The 14,227-nt window shown below is 40.3% G+C and overlaps 4 protein-coding genes across 11 annotated transcripts; 2 read left to right on the plus strand and 2 right to left on the minus strand.

The window, feature by feature from the left end:
• The first annotated feature begins 886 nt into the window (after positions 1 to 886).
• On the plus strand, positions 887 to 4,165 carry LOC119992918 (DEAD-box ATP-dependent RNA helicase 41). 4 transcript variants are annotated; one of them, XM_038839751.1, is made up of 3 exons: positions 887 to 1,024; positions 1,236 to 1,323; positions 1,773 to 4,165. In XM_038839751.1, exons 2-3 carry the CDS (start codon positions 1,254 to 1,256, stop codon positions 3,302 to 3,304), a joined length of 1,602 nt encoding a protein of 533 aa, XP_038695679.1. In that variant the 5' UTR covers positions 887 to 1,024; positions 1,236 to 1,253; the 3' UTR covers positions 3,305 to 4,165. The 4 variants fall into 4 exon arrangements, with proteins under 4 accessions (XP_038695679.1, XP_038695681.1, XP_038695680.1 ...); XM_038839753.1 differs by having other exon boundaries at positions 1,776 to 4,165; XM_038839752.1 differs by having other exon boundaries at positions 929 to 1,024; positions 1,233 to 1,323.
• Positions 4,166 to 4,633: 468 nt separating this feature from the next.
• LOC119992920 (tyrosine--tRNA ligase, chloroplastic/mitochondrial) lies at positions 4,634 to 10,732 on the minus strand. Of its 5 annotated transcripts, none has more exons than XM_038839756.1 (5): positions 9,142 to 10,732; positions 8,096 to 8,187; positions 6,989 to 7,223; positions 6,807 to 6,898; positions 4,634 to 4,880 (listed from the first exon to the last, which is right to left on the minus strand). In XM_038839756.1, exons 1-2 carry the CDS (start codon positions 10,609 to 10,611, stop codon positions 8,167 to 8,169), a joined length of 1,491 nt encoding a protein of 496 aa, XP_038695684.1. In that variant the 5' UTR covers positions 10,612 to 10,732; the 3' UTR covers positions 4,634 to 4,880; positions 6,807 to 6,898; positions 6,989 to 7,223; positions 8,096 to 8,166. The 5 variants fall into 5 exon arrangements, with proteins under 5 accessions (XP_038695684.1, XP_038695683.1, XP_038695688.1 ...); XM_038839755.1 differs by lacking the exon at positions 4,634 to 4,880 and adding an exon at positions 5,646 to 5,948; XM_038839760.1 differs by lacking the exons at positions 4,634 to 4,880; positions 8,096 to 8,187 and adding an exon at positions 5,646 to 5,948.
• On the plus strand, positions 5,336 to 6,801 carry LOC119992921 (probable xyloglucan endotransglucosylase/hydrolase protein 5). The gene is made up of 4 exons (XM_038839761.1): positions 5,336 to 5,633; positions 5,730 to 5,830; positions 5,904 to 6,097; positions 6,183 to 6,801. The coding sequence occupies exons 1-4, from the start codon at positions 5,441 to 5,443 to the stop codon at positions 6,580 to 6,582; spliced, it is 888 nt and encodes a 295-aa protein (XP_038695689.1). The 5' UTR covers positions 5,336 to 5,440; the 3' UTR covers positions 6,583 to 6,801.
• Positions 10,733 to 11,465: 733 nt separating the features above from the next.
• Positions 11,466 to 13,845, minus strand: LOC119993625 (glyceraldehyde-3-phosphate dehydrogenase A, chloroplastic-like). Its single transcript, XM_038840826.1, has 5 exons — positions 13,660 to 13,845; positions 13,414 to 13,533; positions 12,758 to 13,065; positions 12,407 to 12,651; positions 11,466 to 12,116 (listed from the first exon to the last, which is right to left on the minus strand). Exons 1-5 carry the CDS (start codon positions 13,705 to 13,707, stop codon positions 11,614 to 11,616), a joined length of 1,224 nt encoding a protein of 407 aa, XP_038696754.1. The 5' UTR covers positions 13,708 to 13,845; the 3' UTR covers positions 11,466 to 11,613.
• Between the last annotated feature and the right edge of the window lie 382 nt (positions 13,846 to 14,227).

The raw sequence follows: 14,227 nt of genomic DNA on the forward strand, positions 1-14,227 counted from the left end.
CCGGAGATCTTCAGATATTGTTGAACGACATTGGATTATAAATCCGGAATGTTATATGTCTTTCATGCAATGAATTTAATTTTTTGAGATAAAAAAATATTATTCAACTTGTAAATTCCATCAAAACACATTCATCATTTTTAAAAATAAATGAATTCATGCTATGGTTTTGTAACTATGGCAGACTCCGCTGATTGGACGAGAGATTTATAATTTTTTAGAGAGAAAGTCAGAGATGATAGAGAGACATGAATAATTAATTGGGTCACCCTCGACAATATTTTATATAATACTAAACAAAGTAGTTACACTAATAAAATACTAAACAAAGTAGTTAGGTTAATTCATTGTTAAGATTTTGAAAATATTATTTTTGAAATTATTTTAAAATAGTTAAGAAAAAATCTGATAGAGATATGCGCGAATAATTAATTGGGTTACCCTGCCCTCGACAATATTTCAAAAATATTATTTTAAATTAAATTAATATGATCATGAAAATTAAAACTAATTTATTTTTCTATAACGAGAAATTAATAGCTTTTAGTCCCCGTAAAAATCCTGAATACTAGATCGATATACTCTCTTCAAGTATCTAATAAATCGCATAATAAAATTAATTCATTACTGTAACTCTCCTAATAAATCGCATAATAAAATTAATCCAATTTATTTCTGGTTTTTTTAATTTACTTTAGTAGATAAACTCCTTTGATTTATATTTATTTTTTGAATAATTATGTTAAAGTCCTTAGATTATAAACCTATAAAAATAATATTTTCTTAAATATAGAATATGAAAAAAAAATCGTTTATCGGGCTAATCAGCGGTATCATATGGGCTATAGCCCAAGCACCCACGGCCCGGCCCATCCTTATTCCAATCGGCCCGGTGTAAAACCTGTCTCGTCTTCCTTCAAGTATTTCGTTCAGAGTTTCTTTACAAATTAATGGAAACAGGTCCTGTTCTCTTCTTCCGAGTCTCAGAATCCGAGAATCCATTCTTATATTAGTCAAGAAGAAGGTGAGCGCCCGCTTCTCCTATATTTTTCAAAACCCTTCTTGTCGAACTTCGTTAATTGACTACTGAATTTGATTGTTTTGTTGGAATTTTCTTTTTTACGATTAGATTGGATGGAATTTCATCGAAAGTTCATTCCTTTTTTCCCCTTCTTGTTTATGTGTGGTCTAGTAATTTTGGGTGTGATGGAGTGATTCTGATGTCCGTTTAGCAGGAGTTTTTGGAAGTTAGCATGGACGACGCGAGGGGAGTAAATCAAAGCAAAGGCTCAATGATTGCAACAGATGGTGATGAAGTCACTGGTAACACTGCACAACTCCTTAATTTTGATTCTTGTGAATTGTCAAAACAACATATTATTGTGTTGAATTTATGAACCCTTTGTCAGTCACTTTAGTTTGCCTATTTGGATTATTTTTAGCCTGTTAATCATAGATAGATGAATACTCTGATTATGTTACTTGATATGAATGAAGCTGTTTGTTCAATTGAAGCTCTTTCCATGGCCTCTTCATTAGATTCTTCCATTATGTTTTGTGTTTATAGAAAGAACTCCCTGCTTGCTATTGTTGTATTTCAGGGAATGGTAACCCTAAGGTCCATGATGATAGTTCTATTTTAGTATTTTCTCCTTTAGATCGATCTATTGATGCATCCCAAACTATTAGCGTATTTTTATTAAAAACATGATCTATTCTACTCGTGAAAAAGAAATAGCTATTTTATTTTCGTTCTTTACTCTTCAATGCAGCAGATGATGTGAAAAAGAGATCCAGAGAACAGAGAGAACCTCTGGAGGGGGAGCCTAGATGTGTTATATGTGGTCGGTACGGTGAGTATATATGCAATGAGACAGATGATGATATTTGCAGCATGGAATGCAAACATACTATACTGCGCAGGGTTGCCAAAACCCAGGTGTCAATTTGCCACCCAGCACCAACAAGGCTACCTGCCACCGATGAGTGCTTCTATGTGAGGGATTCTGACGATAAATCCTCTACAACTGAGCAGACTGAAGTTCTCAGAAGGAAACTTGAAATTCATGTTAAGGGGGGCTTAGTTCCACCACCCATTTTGTCATTCTCTTCCTGTAACCTTCCTCAGAGGCTCCTACAGAATGTAGAGACCTTAGGATATGACATACCCACACCTGTCCAGATGCAAGTGATCCCGGCAGCATTGAATCGTCAAAATCTGCTTGTTTCAGCGGACACTGGCTCTGGCAAAACTGCTTCATTTCTGGTTCCTGTTATTTCTTCTTGTGCAAATTATCGCATAGAGCACCCGACTAACCGGAAAAAGCTGATAGCACTGGTTCTAACCCCAACCAGAGAGCTTTCCATACAGGTTGAGGAACAAGCCAAGTTGTTGGGGAAGGGTTTGCCATTCAAAACTGCACTAGTGGTCGGTGGTGATGCCATGCCTTCACAACTCTACCGCATTCAGCAAGGAGTAGAGATGGTAGTGGGAACTCCAGGCAGGATTATTGGTCTTTTAACAAAGCATGACATTGAGCTAGATGATGTATCAGTATTTGTTTTGGATGAGGTGGACTGCATGCTTCAAAGGGGATTTCGTGAACAGGTCATGCAAATTTTTACAGCTCTCTCTCAACCCCAGGTCTTGATGTTTTCTGCTACAATTTCGCCAGAGGTGGAAAAGATGGCCAGCTCTTTGGGCAAAGATTTAATATCCATTTCTGTTGGCAAGAGTAACAGGCCAAGTAAGTCTGTGAAGCAAGTGGCTATCTGGGTTGAACCGAAACGTAAAAAGCAGAAGCTTTTTGACATACTCACGAGTAAGCAACATTTTATGCCACCTGTTGTGGTATTTGTGGCTTCGAGAGTTGGGGCAGATCTTCTGTCTAATGCAATCACGGTGACCACAGGGATGAAGTCATTATCACTCCATGGGGAGAAGCCCATGAAAGAGAGGAGAGAGATTATGAGGTCATTTTTGGTGGGAGAGGTTCCCATTATTGTGTCCACTGGAGTTTTGGGTCGGGGAGTTGATTTGTTGGGTGTGAGACAGGTAGTAGTGTTTGACATGCCCAACTCAATCAAGGAATATGTACATCAAATTGGGAGGGCATCCAGAATGGGAGAGGAAGGCACGGCACTTGTCTTCTTAAATGAAGAGAACAAGAGTTTGTTTTGTGAGTTGGTTGAAGTCTTAAAATCTTCTGGCTCAGCCATACCTCGGGAGCTTGCTAATTCCCGGCACATTGTTCGTTCTATTTCTTGCAGCAAGGGTCAGAAAAAGAGAAAGCTTGGTTTTTGAACTACTTGTCTTGTTCCATGTTGGCGTTTGATTGCTGTGCTTGCAGATTTTATGTTAAGCTGGACTCTTGAATCATTCTGCTTTCAGGTGCTTTCAGGGTCCATCCGAAAGAGGAAAGTAGCTTGCAACTTGCATAACCATCCTATGGTCACATCCATTGTTGCTCGTCAAGTAGGAAGCCTTTTCAACAGAGTGTGCATAGAAATTGTGTGCAGAAGGTGGTTCACTGGTTTGAACGTATTCAGTGTAGCAGTAATTATAACCCCCTTGGACAAAATCCCATCCAAAGTTGATAACCTTCAAAACGGGGAATTGGTAGGGTTAATAGACGTTTCTTGTGCAAATCCCACATTGGGTCAATTAGGCATCTCCTTCCCCTGCAACTGGGCATCTGCAATTAGGAGCTTTCCACTTTAAGGGACTCTGGTGGGTGGTAAAAGATGGTGGTAAATGAACAAAAAGCTGGAGCTTTTGCAAGGGACGGGGGACTTGTCAGCATTATCAGGAAAGCCATTTTTTTTGGAAGATCAAGACATTGGAAGGGCAATAATTAAATGAAATTGACGGATTAATTCCCTTGGCTTTGCAAAGGATAATGGTATTGGAGCAGTGGGAACGACTCTTACAGTCTTACCGCATTCATCAACATTGGAAGATATGACAACAGTGCCAACACCAGCAATGTATCCTATGGCCAATGGGCAAAAATAAAAAGATAGGAAAATGATGATTTAGTTTACATCTCTAAACTCTCTGAGACTTCAAAGCTTGTGTTATGCTTCTGCATGTCAAACTAATATTATGCTACTTCAAGCATCGTTAACCTTTCACTAGAAGCTTCTGATGGGAAGCATTTGAAGATGTCTTCTTCTCGTCTTACTTTGAGTGCACTTGTTTATTCTGTTTTGATTGCTTTTTTTTTCTAGGCTAAATTTTTGTGGGTTGTATGAGGTGAAGGTTTCTGGGGACGAATCCATAGATGGGTGCATGAAAGTTATTCCATACACGATGTTTTCTACTGTTGTCATATCTTGAAGGATGCCCAATGCCCATTGTGATTAAAAAGGACATTCCATTACCATGGGGGGTTATGATGACAATGTGTCTTATGACTTCAAACAGGAAAAGCTGTGAATATCTTAATGGCAAAGCATATGGCTTCGTTAATGGATTTTCTTTTCCTGTTGTTGCTGCAAGATCCAATGATATCAATAAGTAGTACTGACAAGACGAATTGTTAAATTGGATTGTGATGAGTTGTTGTCCCTGCTTCTATTTAATGATCAGAAACAATTGTGTTAGAAATACAGACCAATAAAGCTATTATCCTACTGAATATGGCTGGTTTTGATTCAAATGGATACCCCAAGTTGCTTTGTTTTACATAAAATAAAAATTAAAAGAAAAAAACAGAGGAGAGCTTAGCTTGTGCTGCAATGCATTGAAGGGCCAAATCAGAGGCACTACAGGTCAGCTAGTGCAGGTATTATTTTATGGGCAGCCCCCATGCCATGTGCCCCCTTTAACTTCAATGGTATCTCCTCGCATGGACCAAAGCAGCTCACATGCTCCTCTTCTTCTCCTCAAATCATGCATAGGAATAAGCAAATTAATTTAATTTACATAACAAAGAAATAAAGAAAGAAACCCTATCCATATCCATCCATTCACTGCGAGAAAAAACTAAAAAGTTGGTACATCAAGCCAGCCTTGAGCCTTTTGCACACCTCAGTTGCCGCAGAACACCATAAGCAGGAGAGAAAACTAGCCAATGCCAGTGCGGCAGTGCTGAGTTCATTCTCCTCTGACTCTGAGTCTCTGAGACTCTGAGTGGTGCATGTGCCAACTCTGTGCGTGTGTGAGTTAGTTAGATGACTGATGTGATGCTGCCTACTTCATTTAATATAATCAACTGGGTTGACGTAGATCTACACCTTTTAACACTAAAGTTCTGGATTGGCTGCCCCTAGATTTAAGATTTTCATTATTATTAAACATAAAATAAAATATCTTCTTCACAGATTACCTCTGTTGCTTGTTTCCAGAGATGCCTATAAATACGCGTCCAGAAATGACTTCAAGATGCAACAACAGCAGCAACTGGTCTGGGTACTGGTTTTCTAGACACAGAGAGAGATGGGTCCTTCTTGTTCTAGTTGGATTCTATGCCTGTGTTTCCTATCACTCATCTCTGCAACTCTAAGTGCTCTTCCAAATAAGCCCGTCGATGTACCTTTTGCCCGGAACTATGCTCCAACATGGGCATTTGATCACATCAAGTACTTCAATGGAGGTTCTGAAATTAACCTGATGCTTGACAAATACACTGGTAATTCTCCCCTTCTTTTTGGATCCGGGTTCATAATTCTATATGCTTGATCTTCTGACTTCTTCTTTTTTCCTTGCCCTTTTTCATGTAATCAAGGGACTGGATTTCAGTCCAAAGGCTCTTACTTGTTCGGTCACTTCAGCATGCACATTAAGATGGTTCCAGGCGACTCTGCGGGAACTGTTACTGCTTTCTATGTATGTTCCTTTCTTGCCAATCTTGCATCTTATTTGGCTCCTGTTTAGCTAACTAGTTTTAGCTTCTGTGCAGCTATCTTCTCAAAACAACGAGCACGATGAGATAGACTTCGAGTTCCTGGGGAACAGAACAGGACAGCCTTACATACTGCAGACAAATGTATACACAGGAGGAAAGGGTGACAAAGAACACAGAATTTATCTTTGGTTTGATCCCACCAAAGAATACCATACTTACTCTGTTCTGTGGAACATGTATCAGATTGTGTAGGTTTCTTCGCTTAAGCTGTCTATTTTACCTCCTAGGAATGATCTGTTTTACTACCTCTACTGATTTTTTTTTTGCTTGCAGATTCTTTGTTGATGATGTGCCCATAAGGGTGTTCAAGAACAGCAAAGACCTGGGAGTAAGGTTCCCATTCAACCAACCTATGAAGGTATACTCGAGCCTGTGGAACGCAGATGACTGGGCTACTAGGGGTGGCTTGGAGAAGACAGATTGGTCAAAGGCACCCTTCACAGCCTCCTATAAGGGCTTCCATATAGATGGCTGCGAGGCGTCAGTAAATGCTAAGTTCTGTTCTACTCAGGGAAAACGTTGGTGGGATCAGAAGCAATTCCAAGATCTAACTCCTGCAGAATACAGTAGACTCCAGTGGGTTCGCCAGAGATACACCATCTACAACTACTGCACCGATCGTGCTCGTTATCCTACCGCCCCACCAGAATGCAAGAGAGACCATGATATTTAGTTTTCTTAAAAGCATGTTATTTTGTTCTGCAGACAGACAGTCTACAGCTATCATGCTTTGTCATAGGTTCAATTTGTTCTGCTTAGTCCAGTATCTTGTCCACTCTCTTGTCTGTAGTTTATCATTATTTCTTCAGTAATACCTAAAAGATCCTATGTTAAAGAATATGGACTAAAACCTAGAAACGTGAATGAAGTCATGGAAATATATATACTTGGACTAACCAGATTCACGGAGCAATTGCGCTATTCTTGTGAAGTGATGGCTGCACCTGAGTCACAGGCTTCTTTCCACTTGATAAGGACTTTAGTTGTACCTAACAGTAGCATTAAGCAGTTCAAAAAAGACATTGATAAAAACATCCACAGCTAGGTTGAGCTCTGCAGAAACTAACTATATAACATACCTTGTCGAGATATCAACCAAGGAAACTGAGAGGATGGTGCCCGATACTGATCCATGAGCAGGCATTGCATGTGATTGTGAAATGCTTCCCAGTTGCACTGGAGTCAAGATTCTTCTCTTTTAATTCATGGCAGCTTACATCTCGCACGTGAGGATTGTTTATGACCAAAGCCATTATCTTACACCATACAAGATTAGCGAAGCAATTGCATCACCTACTAAAAAAAGAGGCAGGCCTGCACCCAGAAATCTGATTCAAATCCAGTAATAGCACCTATGGGTACATAAAAAATGTATTGATACGATTCTTTTTAATGAATAGATCCGGTCGCAACTTCGAATATTTGTTGACTGCCAGACACCATTAACCAACAGCATGTGTGGTACAAACCCAGGGTCAGACAAGAGGTGTAAAATATGCAAAGATGAATTATAATCCAGTGTACCGCCTACTGATTATAAGCACCATCCATGCAATATGTCAGCCATTTAACTGATGAAATATAGCTGCAAGCAATATGAGAAAGACAACATCTGATATACAAGTCATGCATAACAAACCTACGCTTGGTTGGTGTACCAAGCAGAGCAGAAAAAAAAAAACAGCCAGGAGATGAGTAGGTACTAGGAATACTTGAGCATGACTCAGAGAAAAATGTAAGCTTGAACTCTGGGTTCAAACCACATCCCCAAACGGAGATCTATTTCATTCTCCTCTTCATTTTCTTCCTCCTGTCAGATATATAATTGGCCATGAAAAGCCAATACACCACAATCCCAACACAAAAAATGGAAGAAAAGCGGTAAAGAAAAACAAAAGAAAAAGAGAAACTCTTGAGTATTCTAATTTGGAAAATGTAACAAACAACATATTCAAGTAACCAGCTATTTCGCCAAAGTATTCCAAAGTTCTCAGCAGAAATGCGATTGTTTTCAAGAATGAATATATTCTTACCTAAGTTTTATGCCTTCAAGCCAATCAACCAGATTGCTAAAAGAATTTAATATAATATTAATAACAACATGTCATGTATTAAAGGAAGGAATAGTAATTTGCAGTAGTGATTTCACCAATATTAGCAAACAACAAGATGTACGTAGGCCTTACCTTCATATAATACGTGGAGAGGTGGTTTTCAAGAATTGAACTTGTGACGTCTAGGTTGTACCCCTGCAACTCTAGCACTCGTAAAACCAATGCTAGAATCAAAGGAAATTATAACATTCAGACAATGACTAAAGCTGGTCCTAAATTAAGAATAGTAGTTTGGAATTCAGAATTAACTGAAGCATCCGAAGAGAGAAGGCTACAATTAATGCTGCAGGAAGAAGTCAACCTGTTAACTACCCATTTACAGGTCTTATTACTAATTCAAAAGAAAACTTTATTATAAAGCTTATAATTTCGACTTATGATCATAACGCGGTCTTAATCCTCAACCGGCTTGGTAATTACAGTAGCTAGTGGCTAATGCAAGCTATATGAACAATACTTAAATGCCAGTTTAAACAAGCAAAATGAAACAACTTCATCAAAGGGAAGACTGCAGAGATGCTTTTATTACAGAACAGCTATCAACACTTCAGAAAATCATGTTTTTGAGTTTTCCTTCCTCAAACTTACACTGATAGACCAGAACATAGGAATGGAATAAAAGAATAAACAACATCATGCACATATTAAAGACTGTAAAAAGTTTTTCTACGTATAAAATTAAGAATGCAGCGAAAACGATGATATCTTTGTCTAAGTCAGTGTTTTCAAATGCGAACATCAAAAAGAGGAGAGCGAAATAGATCTTCATTTTCATCCAAACATAAAATTCAGCATCGAAACATCAAAAATAAGCAAACAGTATGGAAGAACAAAAATTCTTTAAAAGAATAACAATTACTAGCTGTCTAGCCTGTCTTCAATTATTTTACATCAAAAATAATTATAGCCATTCTTCTCACACGGCTTCACGGAAGTCCAATGCAATGGAAATGAAGAAACCAGTTATCATATCATAAATACTCTTATTAAAATCTCAAATTAATGGCCAGAAACGCAAAACTTTTGCTCCGCAGACAAGAAATTCACAAACAATTGGTGACTAACAACTCAAGCTATCCAAACAACTAGCAATCAAGTCAAGATATCCGTACAACAACCTTGTTCTTCTTGCCTGCTGATAAGAGGAGCACTTTTCCATCAATGATGTCCTGAGACTCAATCCTCTTACTTTCGTTATCCACCCTGCAGTTGTTCATGTATAATCCCCCTTGCTTCAAGAGCCTGCGTGCAGCAGATTTAGTGTCTACTAAACCAGAAGAGACAGAAAGATCAACCAGAGGAACATTAACAACTTCATCATAAGCAAAAGAGCAAGAGGGAACGTTCTCTGCAATGCCCTCAATTGTCTTCCAATCCAACTTAGTATCAGCTCCTGGTTTCAAGGCTTGAGTGGCCTTGATAGCCTCATTCAAACCATCTTCTCCATGGACGAACAGGGTAACTTCCTCGGCGAGCCTACGCTGAGCTGTGTTTGGGACATAGCCAGGACTCTTCATATCCCTTTCCAGCGAAGTAATCTCCTCCGTGTCCAAGAAAGTGAGAATCTTGAGGAATCTCACAACATCAGCATCCGGGACAGAGAAGAAATACTGATAGAACTTATAGGGAGAAAACATGGATGGGGAGAGCCAAACAGCACCATCCTCAGATTTGCCAAATTTCGTTCCGTCGCTCTTTAGGAGTAGTGGAAACGTCAAACCATGGGGGCCATCCGCACTGCCATCGGCCTGCAGCTGCAGAATCTTGCGGATAAGCTCAGTGCCGGCGGTGATATTCCCCCACTGGTCGCTGCCACCAATCTGAACATTGACGCCGGCATCCCGGAAGAGGTGAAGGAAATCGTAGCCTTGCAAAAGCTGGTAGGTGAACTCCGTGTAGCTCATCCCTTGCTCTGATTCAAGCCTCTTCTTCACGCTCTCCTTGGCCATCATCGTCCCCACCCGCGCATATCGACCCACTTGTTTCAGAAAGTCCAGCAAGCGAACCTCTTTCCACCAATCGTAGTTATTTAATATCAGAAACGAATCGTCATCCCCGGCAGAAGAAGCAGCAAGAATTCTGGCGACTGTATCGGTGATTCCGATCGAATTTTTCTCTAAAGTCTGGGAATCCAGCTCGGGTCTCTCAAGGCTCTTGCCAGAGGGGTCGCCTACCCTAGCTGTGGCTCCGCCTATCAAGGCGACTACTTTGTGGCCGCAACGCTGGAACCAGGAGAGCACTATGATGCCCAGAAGGTTTCCCAGGTGCAAGCTCTCGGCAGTTGGGTCGAAACCGCAGTAGACTTTAAGAGTGGAGTTACAGCAAGCCGAGCGGAGGTTATCGGTGACGGATTCAATCAATCCCCTTTCTTCGAGAACCTGCACCACATTGGGACGGGGAACCGCCTTTTCCTGGTTCTGTGGGACAGAAGTGGAGTGTAGGCACCTGATGATGGGAGGCGATACGGCAGTCCGGCGCCCGCTGAGGGCAGCTATATGTCGGGAAGGTATGCAGAAGGGATGCAAGAAGAGTCTCTGTTGAGAGTAAAGGAAGGTCCTTGAAGCAGAAGCAGCTGCAGCAGCCGCCATCGGGAGGTCCCAAGTCTGCTCTTGATGGAGAATTACCTTATTCTGCTACCAAGAAACCAAACCAAAGAGGTCTTGCTTTCAAAACTGTTTTCTGCGAAGCCATTAAACTCCATCCATGTTTTTATCTTTCAAAAGAAAATAATACTCAAAAAATAAAATTTCAAGTATGAATAGAGATGTAAAGTGGGCCGCGCGGCCCGGCCCGCTCAGTTTGAGATTCATGGGCCAGCCCATGAATCTGAAAACTTGATGGCCTGGCCCGTTTAGTACATAAGGACAGTCCCCAGCCTGGGCCGCTAAGAGGGTTAGACCGGGCCATGAGGCCCAATTACACATCTATTTTTTTTCATTATTTATTTATAAATAAACGGGATGAGAAATTCAAACTTGAGTATCATTATTGTCGAGTATATGTGATAAATCCCACATTGAAAAAATTAAGTGAGGCGTAGCAATAGATAAGGAAAACTCACAACCAAACACATTAAGAACGATTTTCCGGGCCTAAGCAAGGAAGTTGGGCCTAGAACAAATCCGTGAGGGTTTCGGCCCAAAGTGGACAATATCTTAATGGTGTATTTGAGTTTGTGGGCGCTGCGAATATATCCAGAGTCTAACCCAATTTATCCAAAAATCAAAGGTGTTCATCAAGAGGTCACCACTTCGGTTGAAATGTTATTAGCAATTACACATCTAGTTATCAGTTTATCTTTTTGTTCAATTGAAATTAAACAGCCTATTACATCTACATTACTTGTTAGTTGAAGGGAGAAAAGTGAATGGAATGAAAATCAACTTATCAAATAACACACAGTTTGGTTGCCTTGGACATGGATCAAGAAAGACTTTTTGGATAATGGCAAAGTAGAAGATATAATTCCAGGACATTTTCATACAATAGAAAGACAAGAATAGAAACCCAAGAGTTAAATCTCAAGGAACAAAAGTAGGAAAATAAAAAAAAAAAAATTACATTTGAAGATTGTTTCAACTACTCTTTGCTCATTTCCAGTTGTTGGCAACAATGTCAGCCAAATCCACAACGCGTTGAGAGTAACCCCACTCATTGTCATACCAAGCAATCACTTTAACCATGTCATCCCCCATAACCATGGTCAGTGATGAATCAACAGTTGATGATACGTCGGAGCACCTGAAATCGACTGAAACAAGGGGCTCATCGCAGACAGAGAGAATACCTTTCAGCTCATTGTCAGCACTCTCTCTGAAACCAGCATTTACCTCTTCAGCAAAGGTCTTCTTGGTAACCTGGACAACTAAGTCAACAACTGAGACATTAGGAGTTGGCACGCGCAGGGCAATGCCGTTCAGCTTGCCTTTAAGACTTGGAAGGACTAATGCCACCGCCTTTGCAGCACCGGTTGAAGTTGGAACGATGTTGAGAGCAGCTGCTCGTGCACGCCTAAGGTCACGGTGGCTTGCATCGAGTAGCCTCTGGTCACCGGTGTACGAGTGAGTTGTAGTCATTGTGCCCTTGATGATCCCTGCAATATTATATATGTTTTCATTCTATCCCAAATTAGCACAATCATGTCTTGGAAAGGAAATTACAACATTCAGCAGCAAGAAGACAGACTTCTGTTCTAGTTACTCCCTTTAGCATCCAGTATAGATGTGGATATTCTTTCTATTCTATCCTTACTGCAATAAAAGTTGGCAAGTAAGCAATTGTCTCCGCCATGACGTTAAACTATCAGAGTTTTTGATTGATCAGAGTTGCAATAATGGAAGTTAAAAGGGGGAAGAGTTCGGAAAGAGACTACTCAGAACTCACCAAACTTCTGGTCAAGAACTTTGACAAAGGGAGCAAGGCAGTTAGTGGTGCAAGAAGCATTGCTGATGATGGGCTCATCAGGGTTGTATGTGTCAGCATTCACACCAACAACATAGGTCGGGATATCACCCTTCCCGGGGGCAGTGATGAGAACTTTCTTGGCTCCTGCCTCAATGTGCTTGCCGGCTCCTTCCCTATCCACAAACACACCAGTCCCCTCGATAACCAGGTCGATCCCCATTTCTCTTCATCATCACAGTACAAATTAATTTCATAAGTTCGATACCATGTAATGACAAATCCCCAAATAGCGACTAGAAATGAAATGGGGAAGAGATTAATATGTCTTACTTCCAGGGGAGGTTGACAGGGTTGCGGTTTGAAACTACTTTGAGGAGCTTGCCATCAACTGAGATGACATCGTCGCCAACTGGCTTGACATCGGCATCAAAGATGCCAAGGGTGGAGTCGTACTTGAGGAGGTGGGAAGCCTGCTTTACGCCACCAGTGTCATTGATGGCAATGACATCCAGAGGAGAGTCCTTGCGGCCATGCCAACACCTCAAGAAGTTCCTGCCAATTCTACCAAACCCATTTATGGCTACCTTTAGCTTTGCCTCCACTACACCATTTCTATATCCCCCAGAGCTGCTTCCCATCTTTGTAAAGATTCCAACATAGATAAAACCCAATTATTATTCATTTCCCATCAACCTTGGAAAACTTTGATTATGGACAAAAACTGTTGTTAAGCTCTATTGAACTATAAATGACAGAGTTTTGCATGTATTTAGAAACAGAGAAACCATTGTCCTAAGCACAAATATCAGAAGACAGACTGATCAGAGTGTGCAGTGGTATCATCAATAATCAAAAGATGATGTCAATCTTTACTCTCCTTTCTTTTCTTTATTCAAATGATTTGATTTAACATCATTTCACCACAATCAGAAATCACTATTACAATTAGAGGTAACAGTGCAGTAAAATGGAAGTTTGAAACTTACAGCAGAGGAGGTCTGGAAGGCAACCACTGAAAGGAAGTCATCAGAGGTTTTTTTAGCAAAAGGAAGGAAAGCTGCTGAGTTGCGGAGGCCTGAGAATTCTGCAAATCCCTTTCCATTTCCCTGAATCACAACAATCACAAACAAATTAAACAAGACAAAATGAAAAAAAAAAAAAACACTAATAACAAATTAATTAAAGATAGATGAAGAAAGAGAGAATCAATTATTCATGGACAGGAAGAGAACCTGAAGCTGAAGGGATGGTTTGGCTACAGAAAGAGTAGCCGAAGCCATAGTAGCAACAGCCACGAGTTCTGTAGTAAGTGAGTGAAAATAAAAATGGTGATGGTACTGAGTACTGACTACCCAGAGAGAACGAGGGAGGGAGAGGTTTAGTTTTAGTTTTATTAAGGAGTAGCAGCCACTTACTGGTAGCAGTGGACAAGGCAATGGACTAAAATTTTCTAAGAGAGGATGAGATTATGGATATTGGATAGCCTCTCATGCAATGTATGGCTGCGGTTGTTTTCTCCATTTTCCATTCTGTGCTGTCTTTTGGGCCTCAGCCTTGGTTTCTTTTTCCTTACTGGACCAAGAAATATACTTCTTCACAATTTCATTAATGAGAGAGACTTGGATTTGATTTGATTGGATGGCCTATATTGTTTTGGGTTATTTTCTGCTGTCCCAGTTGTCTAGTTTTATTATTTATAGTCCCTTGTATCTAAGGAAAAAAAAGAAGAAGAAAAAAACCCATTTGGCAGATTGTCAATAGTTAATGGGATATTTCATCTTTCTTCACCTGGCAAAACTA

This window comes from Tripterygium wilfordii, chromosome 23, assembly GCF_013401445.1.
Source record: "Tripterygium wilfordii isolate XIE 37 chromosome 23, ASM1340144v1, whole genome shotgun sequence".
NCBI classification, from domain to species: domain Eukaryota; kingdom Viridiplantae; phylum Streptophyta; class Magnoliopsida; order Celastrales; family Celastraceae; genus Tripterygium; species Tripterygium wilfordii.

Excerpts from the sequence above, each read along its gene's own strand:
- LOC119992918 (XM_038839751.1), top strand. The coding sequence starts at position 1,254 with ATGGACGACGCGAGGGGAGTAAATCAAAGCAAAGGCTCAATGATTGCA. Across the intron at positions 1,324-1,772 it reads AGATGGTGATGAAGTCACTG|CAGATGATGTGAAAAAGAGA; the intron begins GTAACACTGCAC and ends TCTTCAATGCAG.
- LOC119992921 (XM_038839761.1), top strand. The coding sequence starts at position 5,441 with ATGGGTCCTTCTTGTTCTAGTTGGATTCTATGCCTGTGTTTCCTATCA. Across the intron at positions 5,634-5,729 it reads GATGCTTGACAAATACACTG|GGACTGGATTTCAGTCCAAA; the intron begins GTAATTCTCCCC and ends CATGTAATCAAG. Across the intron at positions 5,831-5,903 it reads GAACTGTTACTGCTTTCTAT|CTATCTTCTCAAAACAACGA; the intron begins GTATGTTCCTTT and ends GCTTCTGTGCAG.
- LOC119992920 (XM_038839756.1), bottom strand. The coding sequence starts at position 10,611 with ATGGCGGCTGCTGCAGCTGCTTCTGCTTCAAGGACCTTCCTTTACTCT. Across the intron at positions 8,188-9,141 it reads CAGCAGGCAAGAAGAACAAG|CATTGGTTTTACGAGTGCTA; the intron begins GTTGTTGTACGG and ends CTTTGATTCTAG.
- LOC119993625 (XM_038840826.1), bottom strand. The coding sequence starts at position 13,707 with ATGGCTTCGGCTACTCTTTCTGTAGCCAAACCATCCCTTCAGCTTCAG. Across the intron at positions 13,066-13,413 it reads CCTTCCAGACCTCCTCTGCT|ATGGGAAGCAGCTCTGGGGG; the intron begins GTAAGTTTCAAA and ends ATCTTTACAAAG. Across the intron at positions 12,117-12,406 it reads AGTTCTTGACCAGAAGTTTG|GGATCATCAAGGGCACAATG; the intron begins GTGAGTTCTGAG and ends ATAATATTGCAG.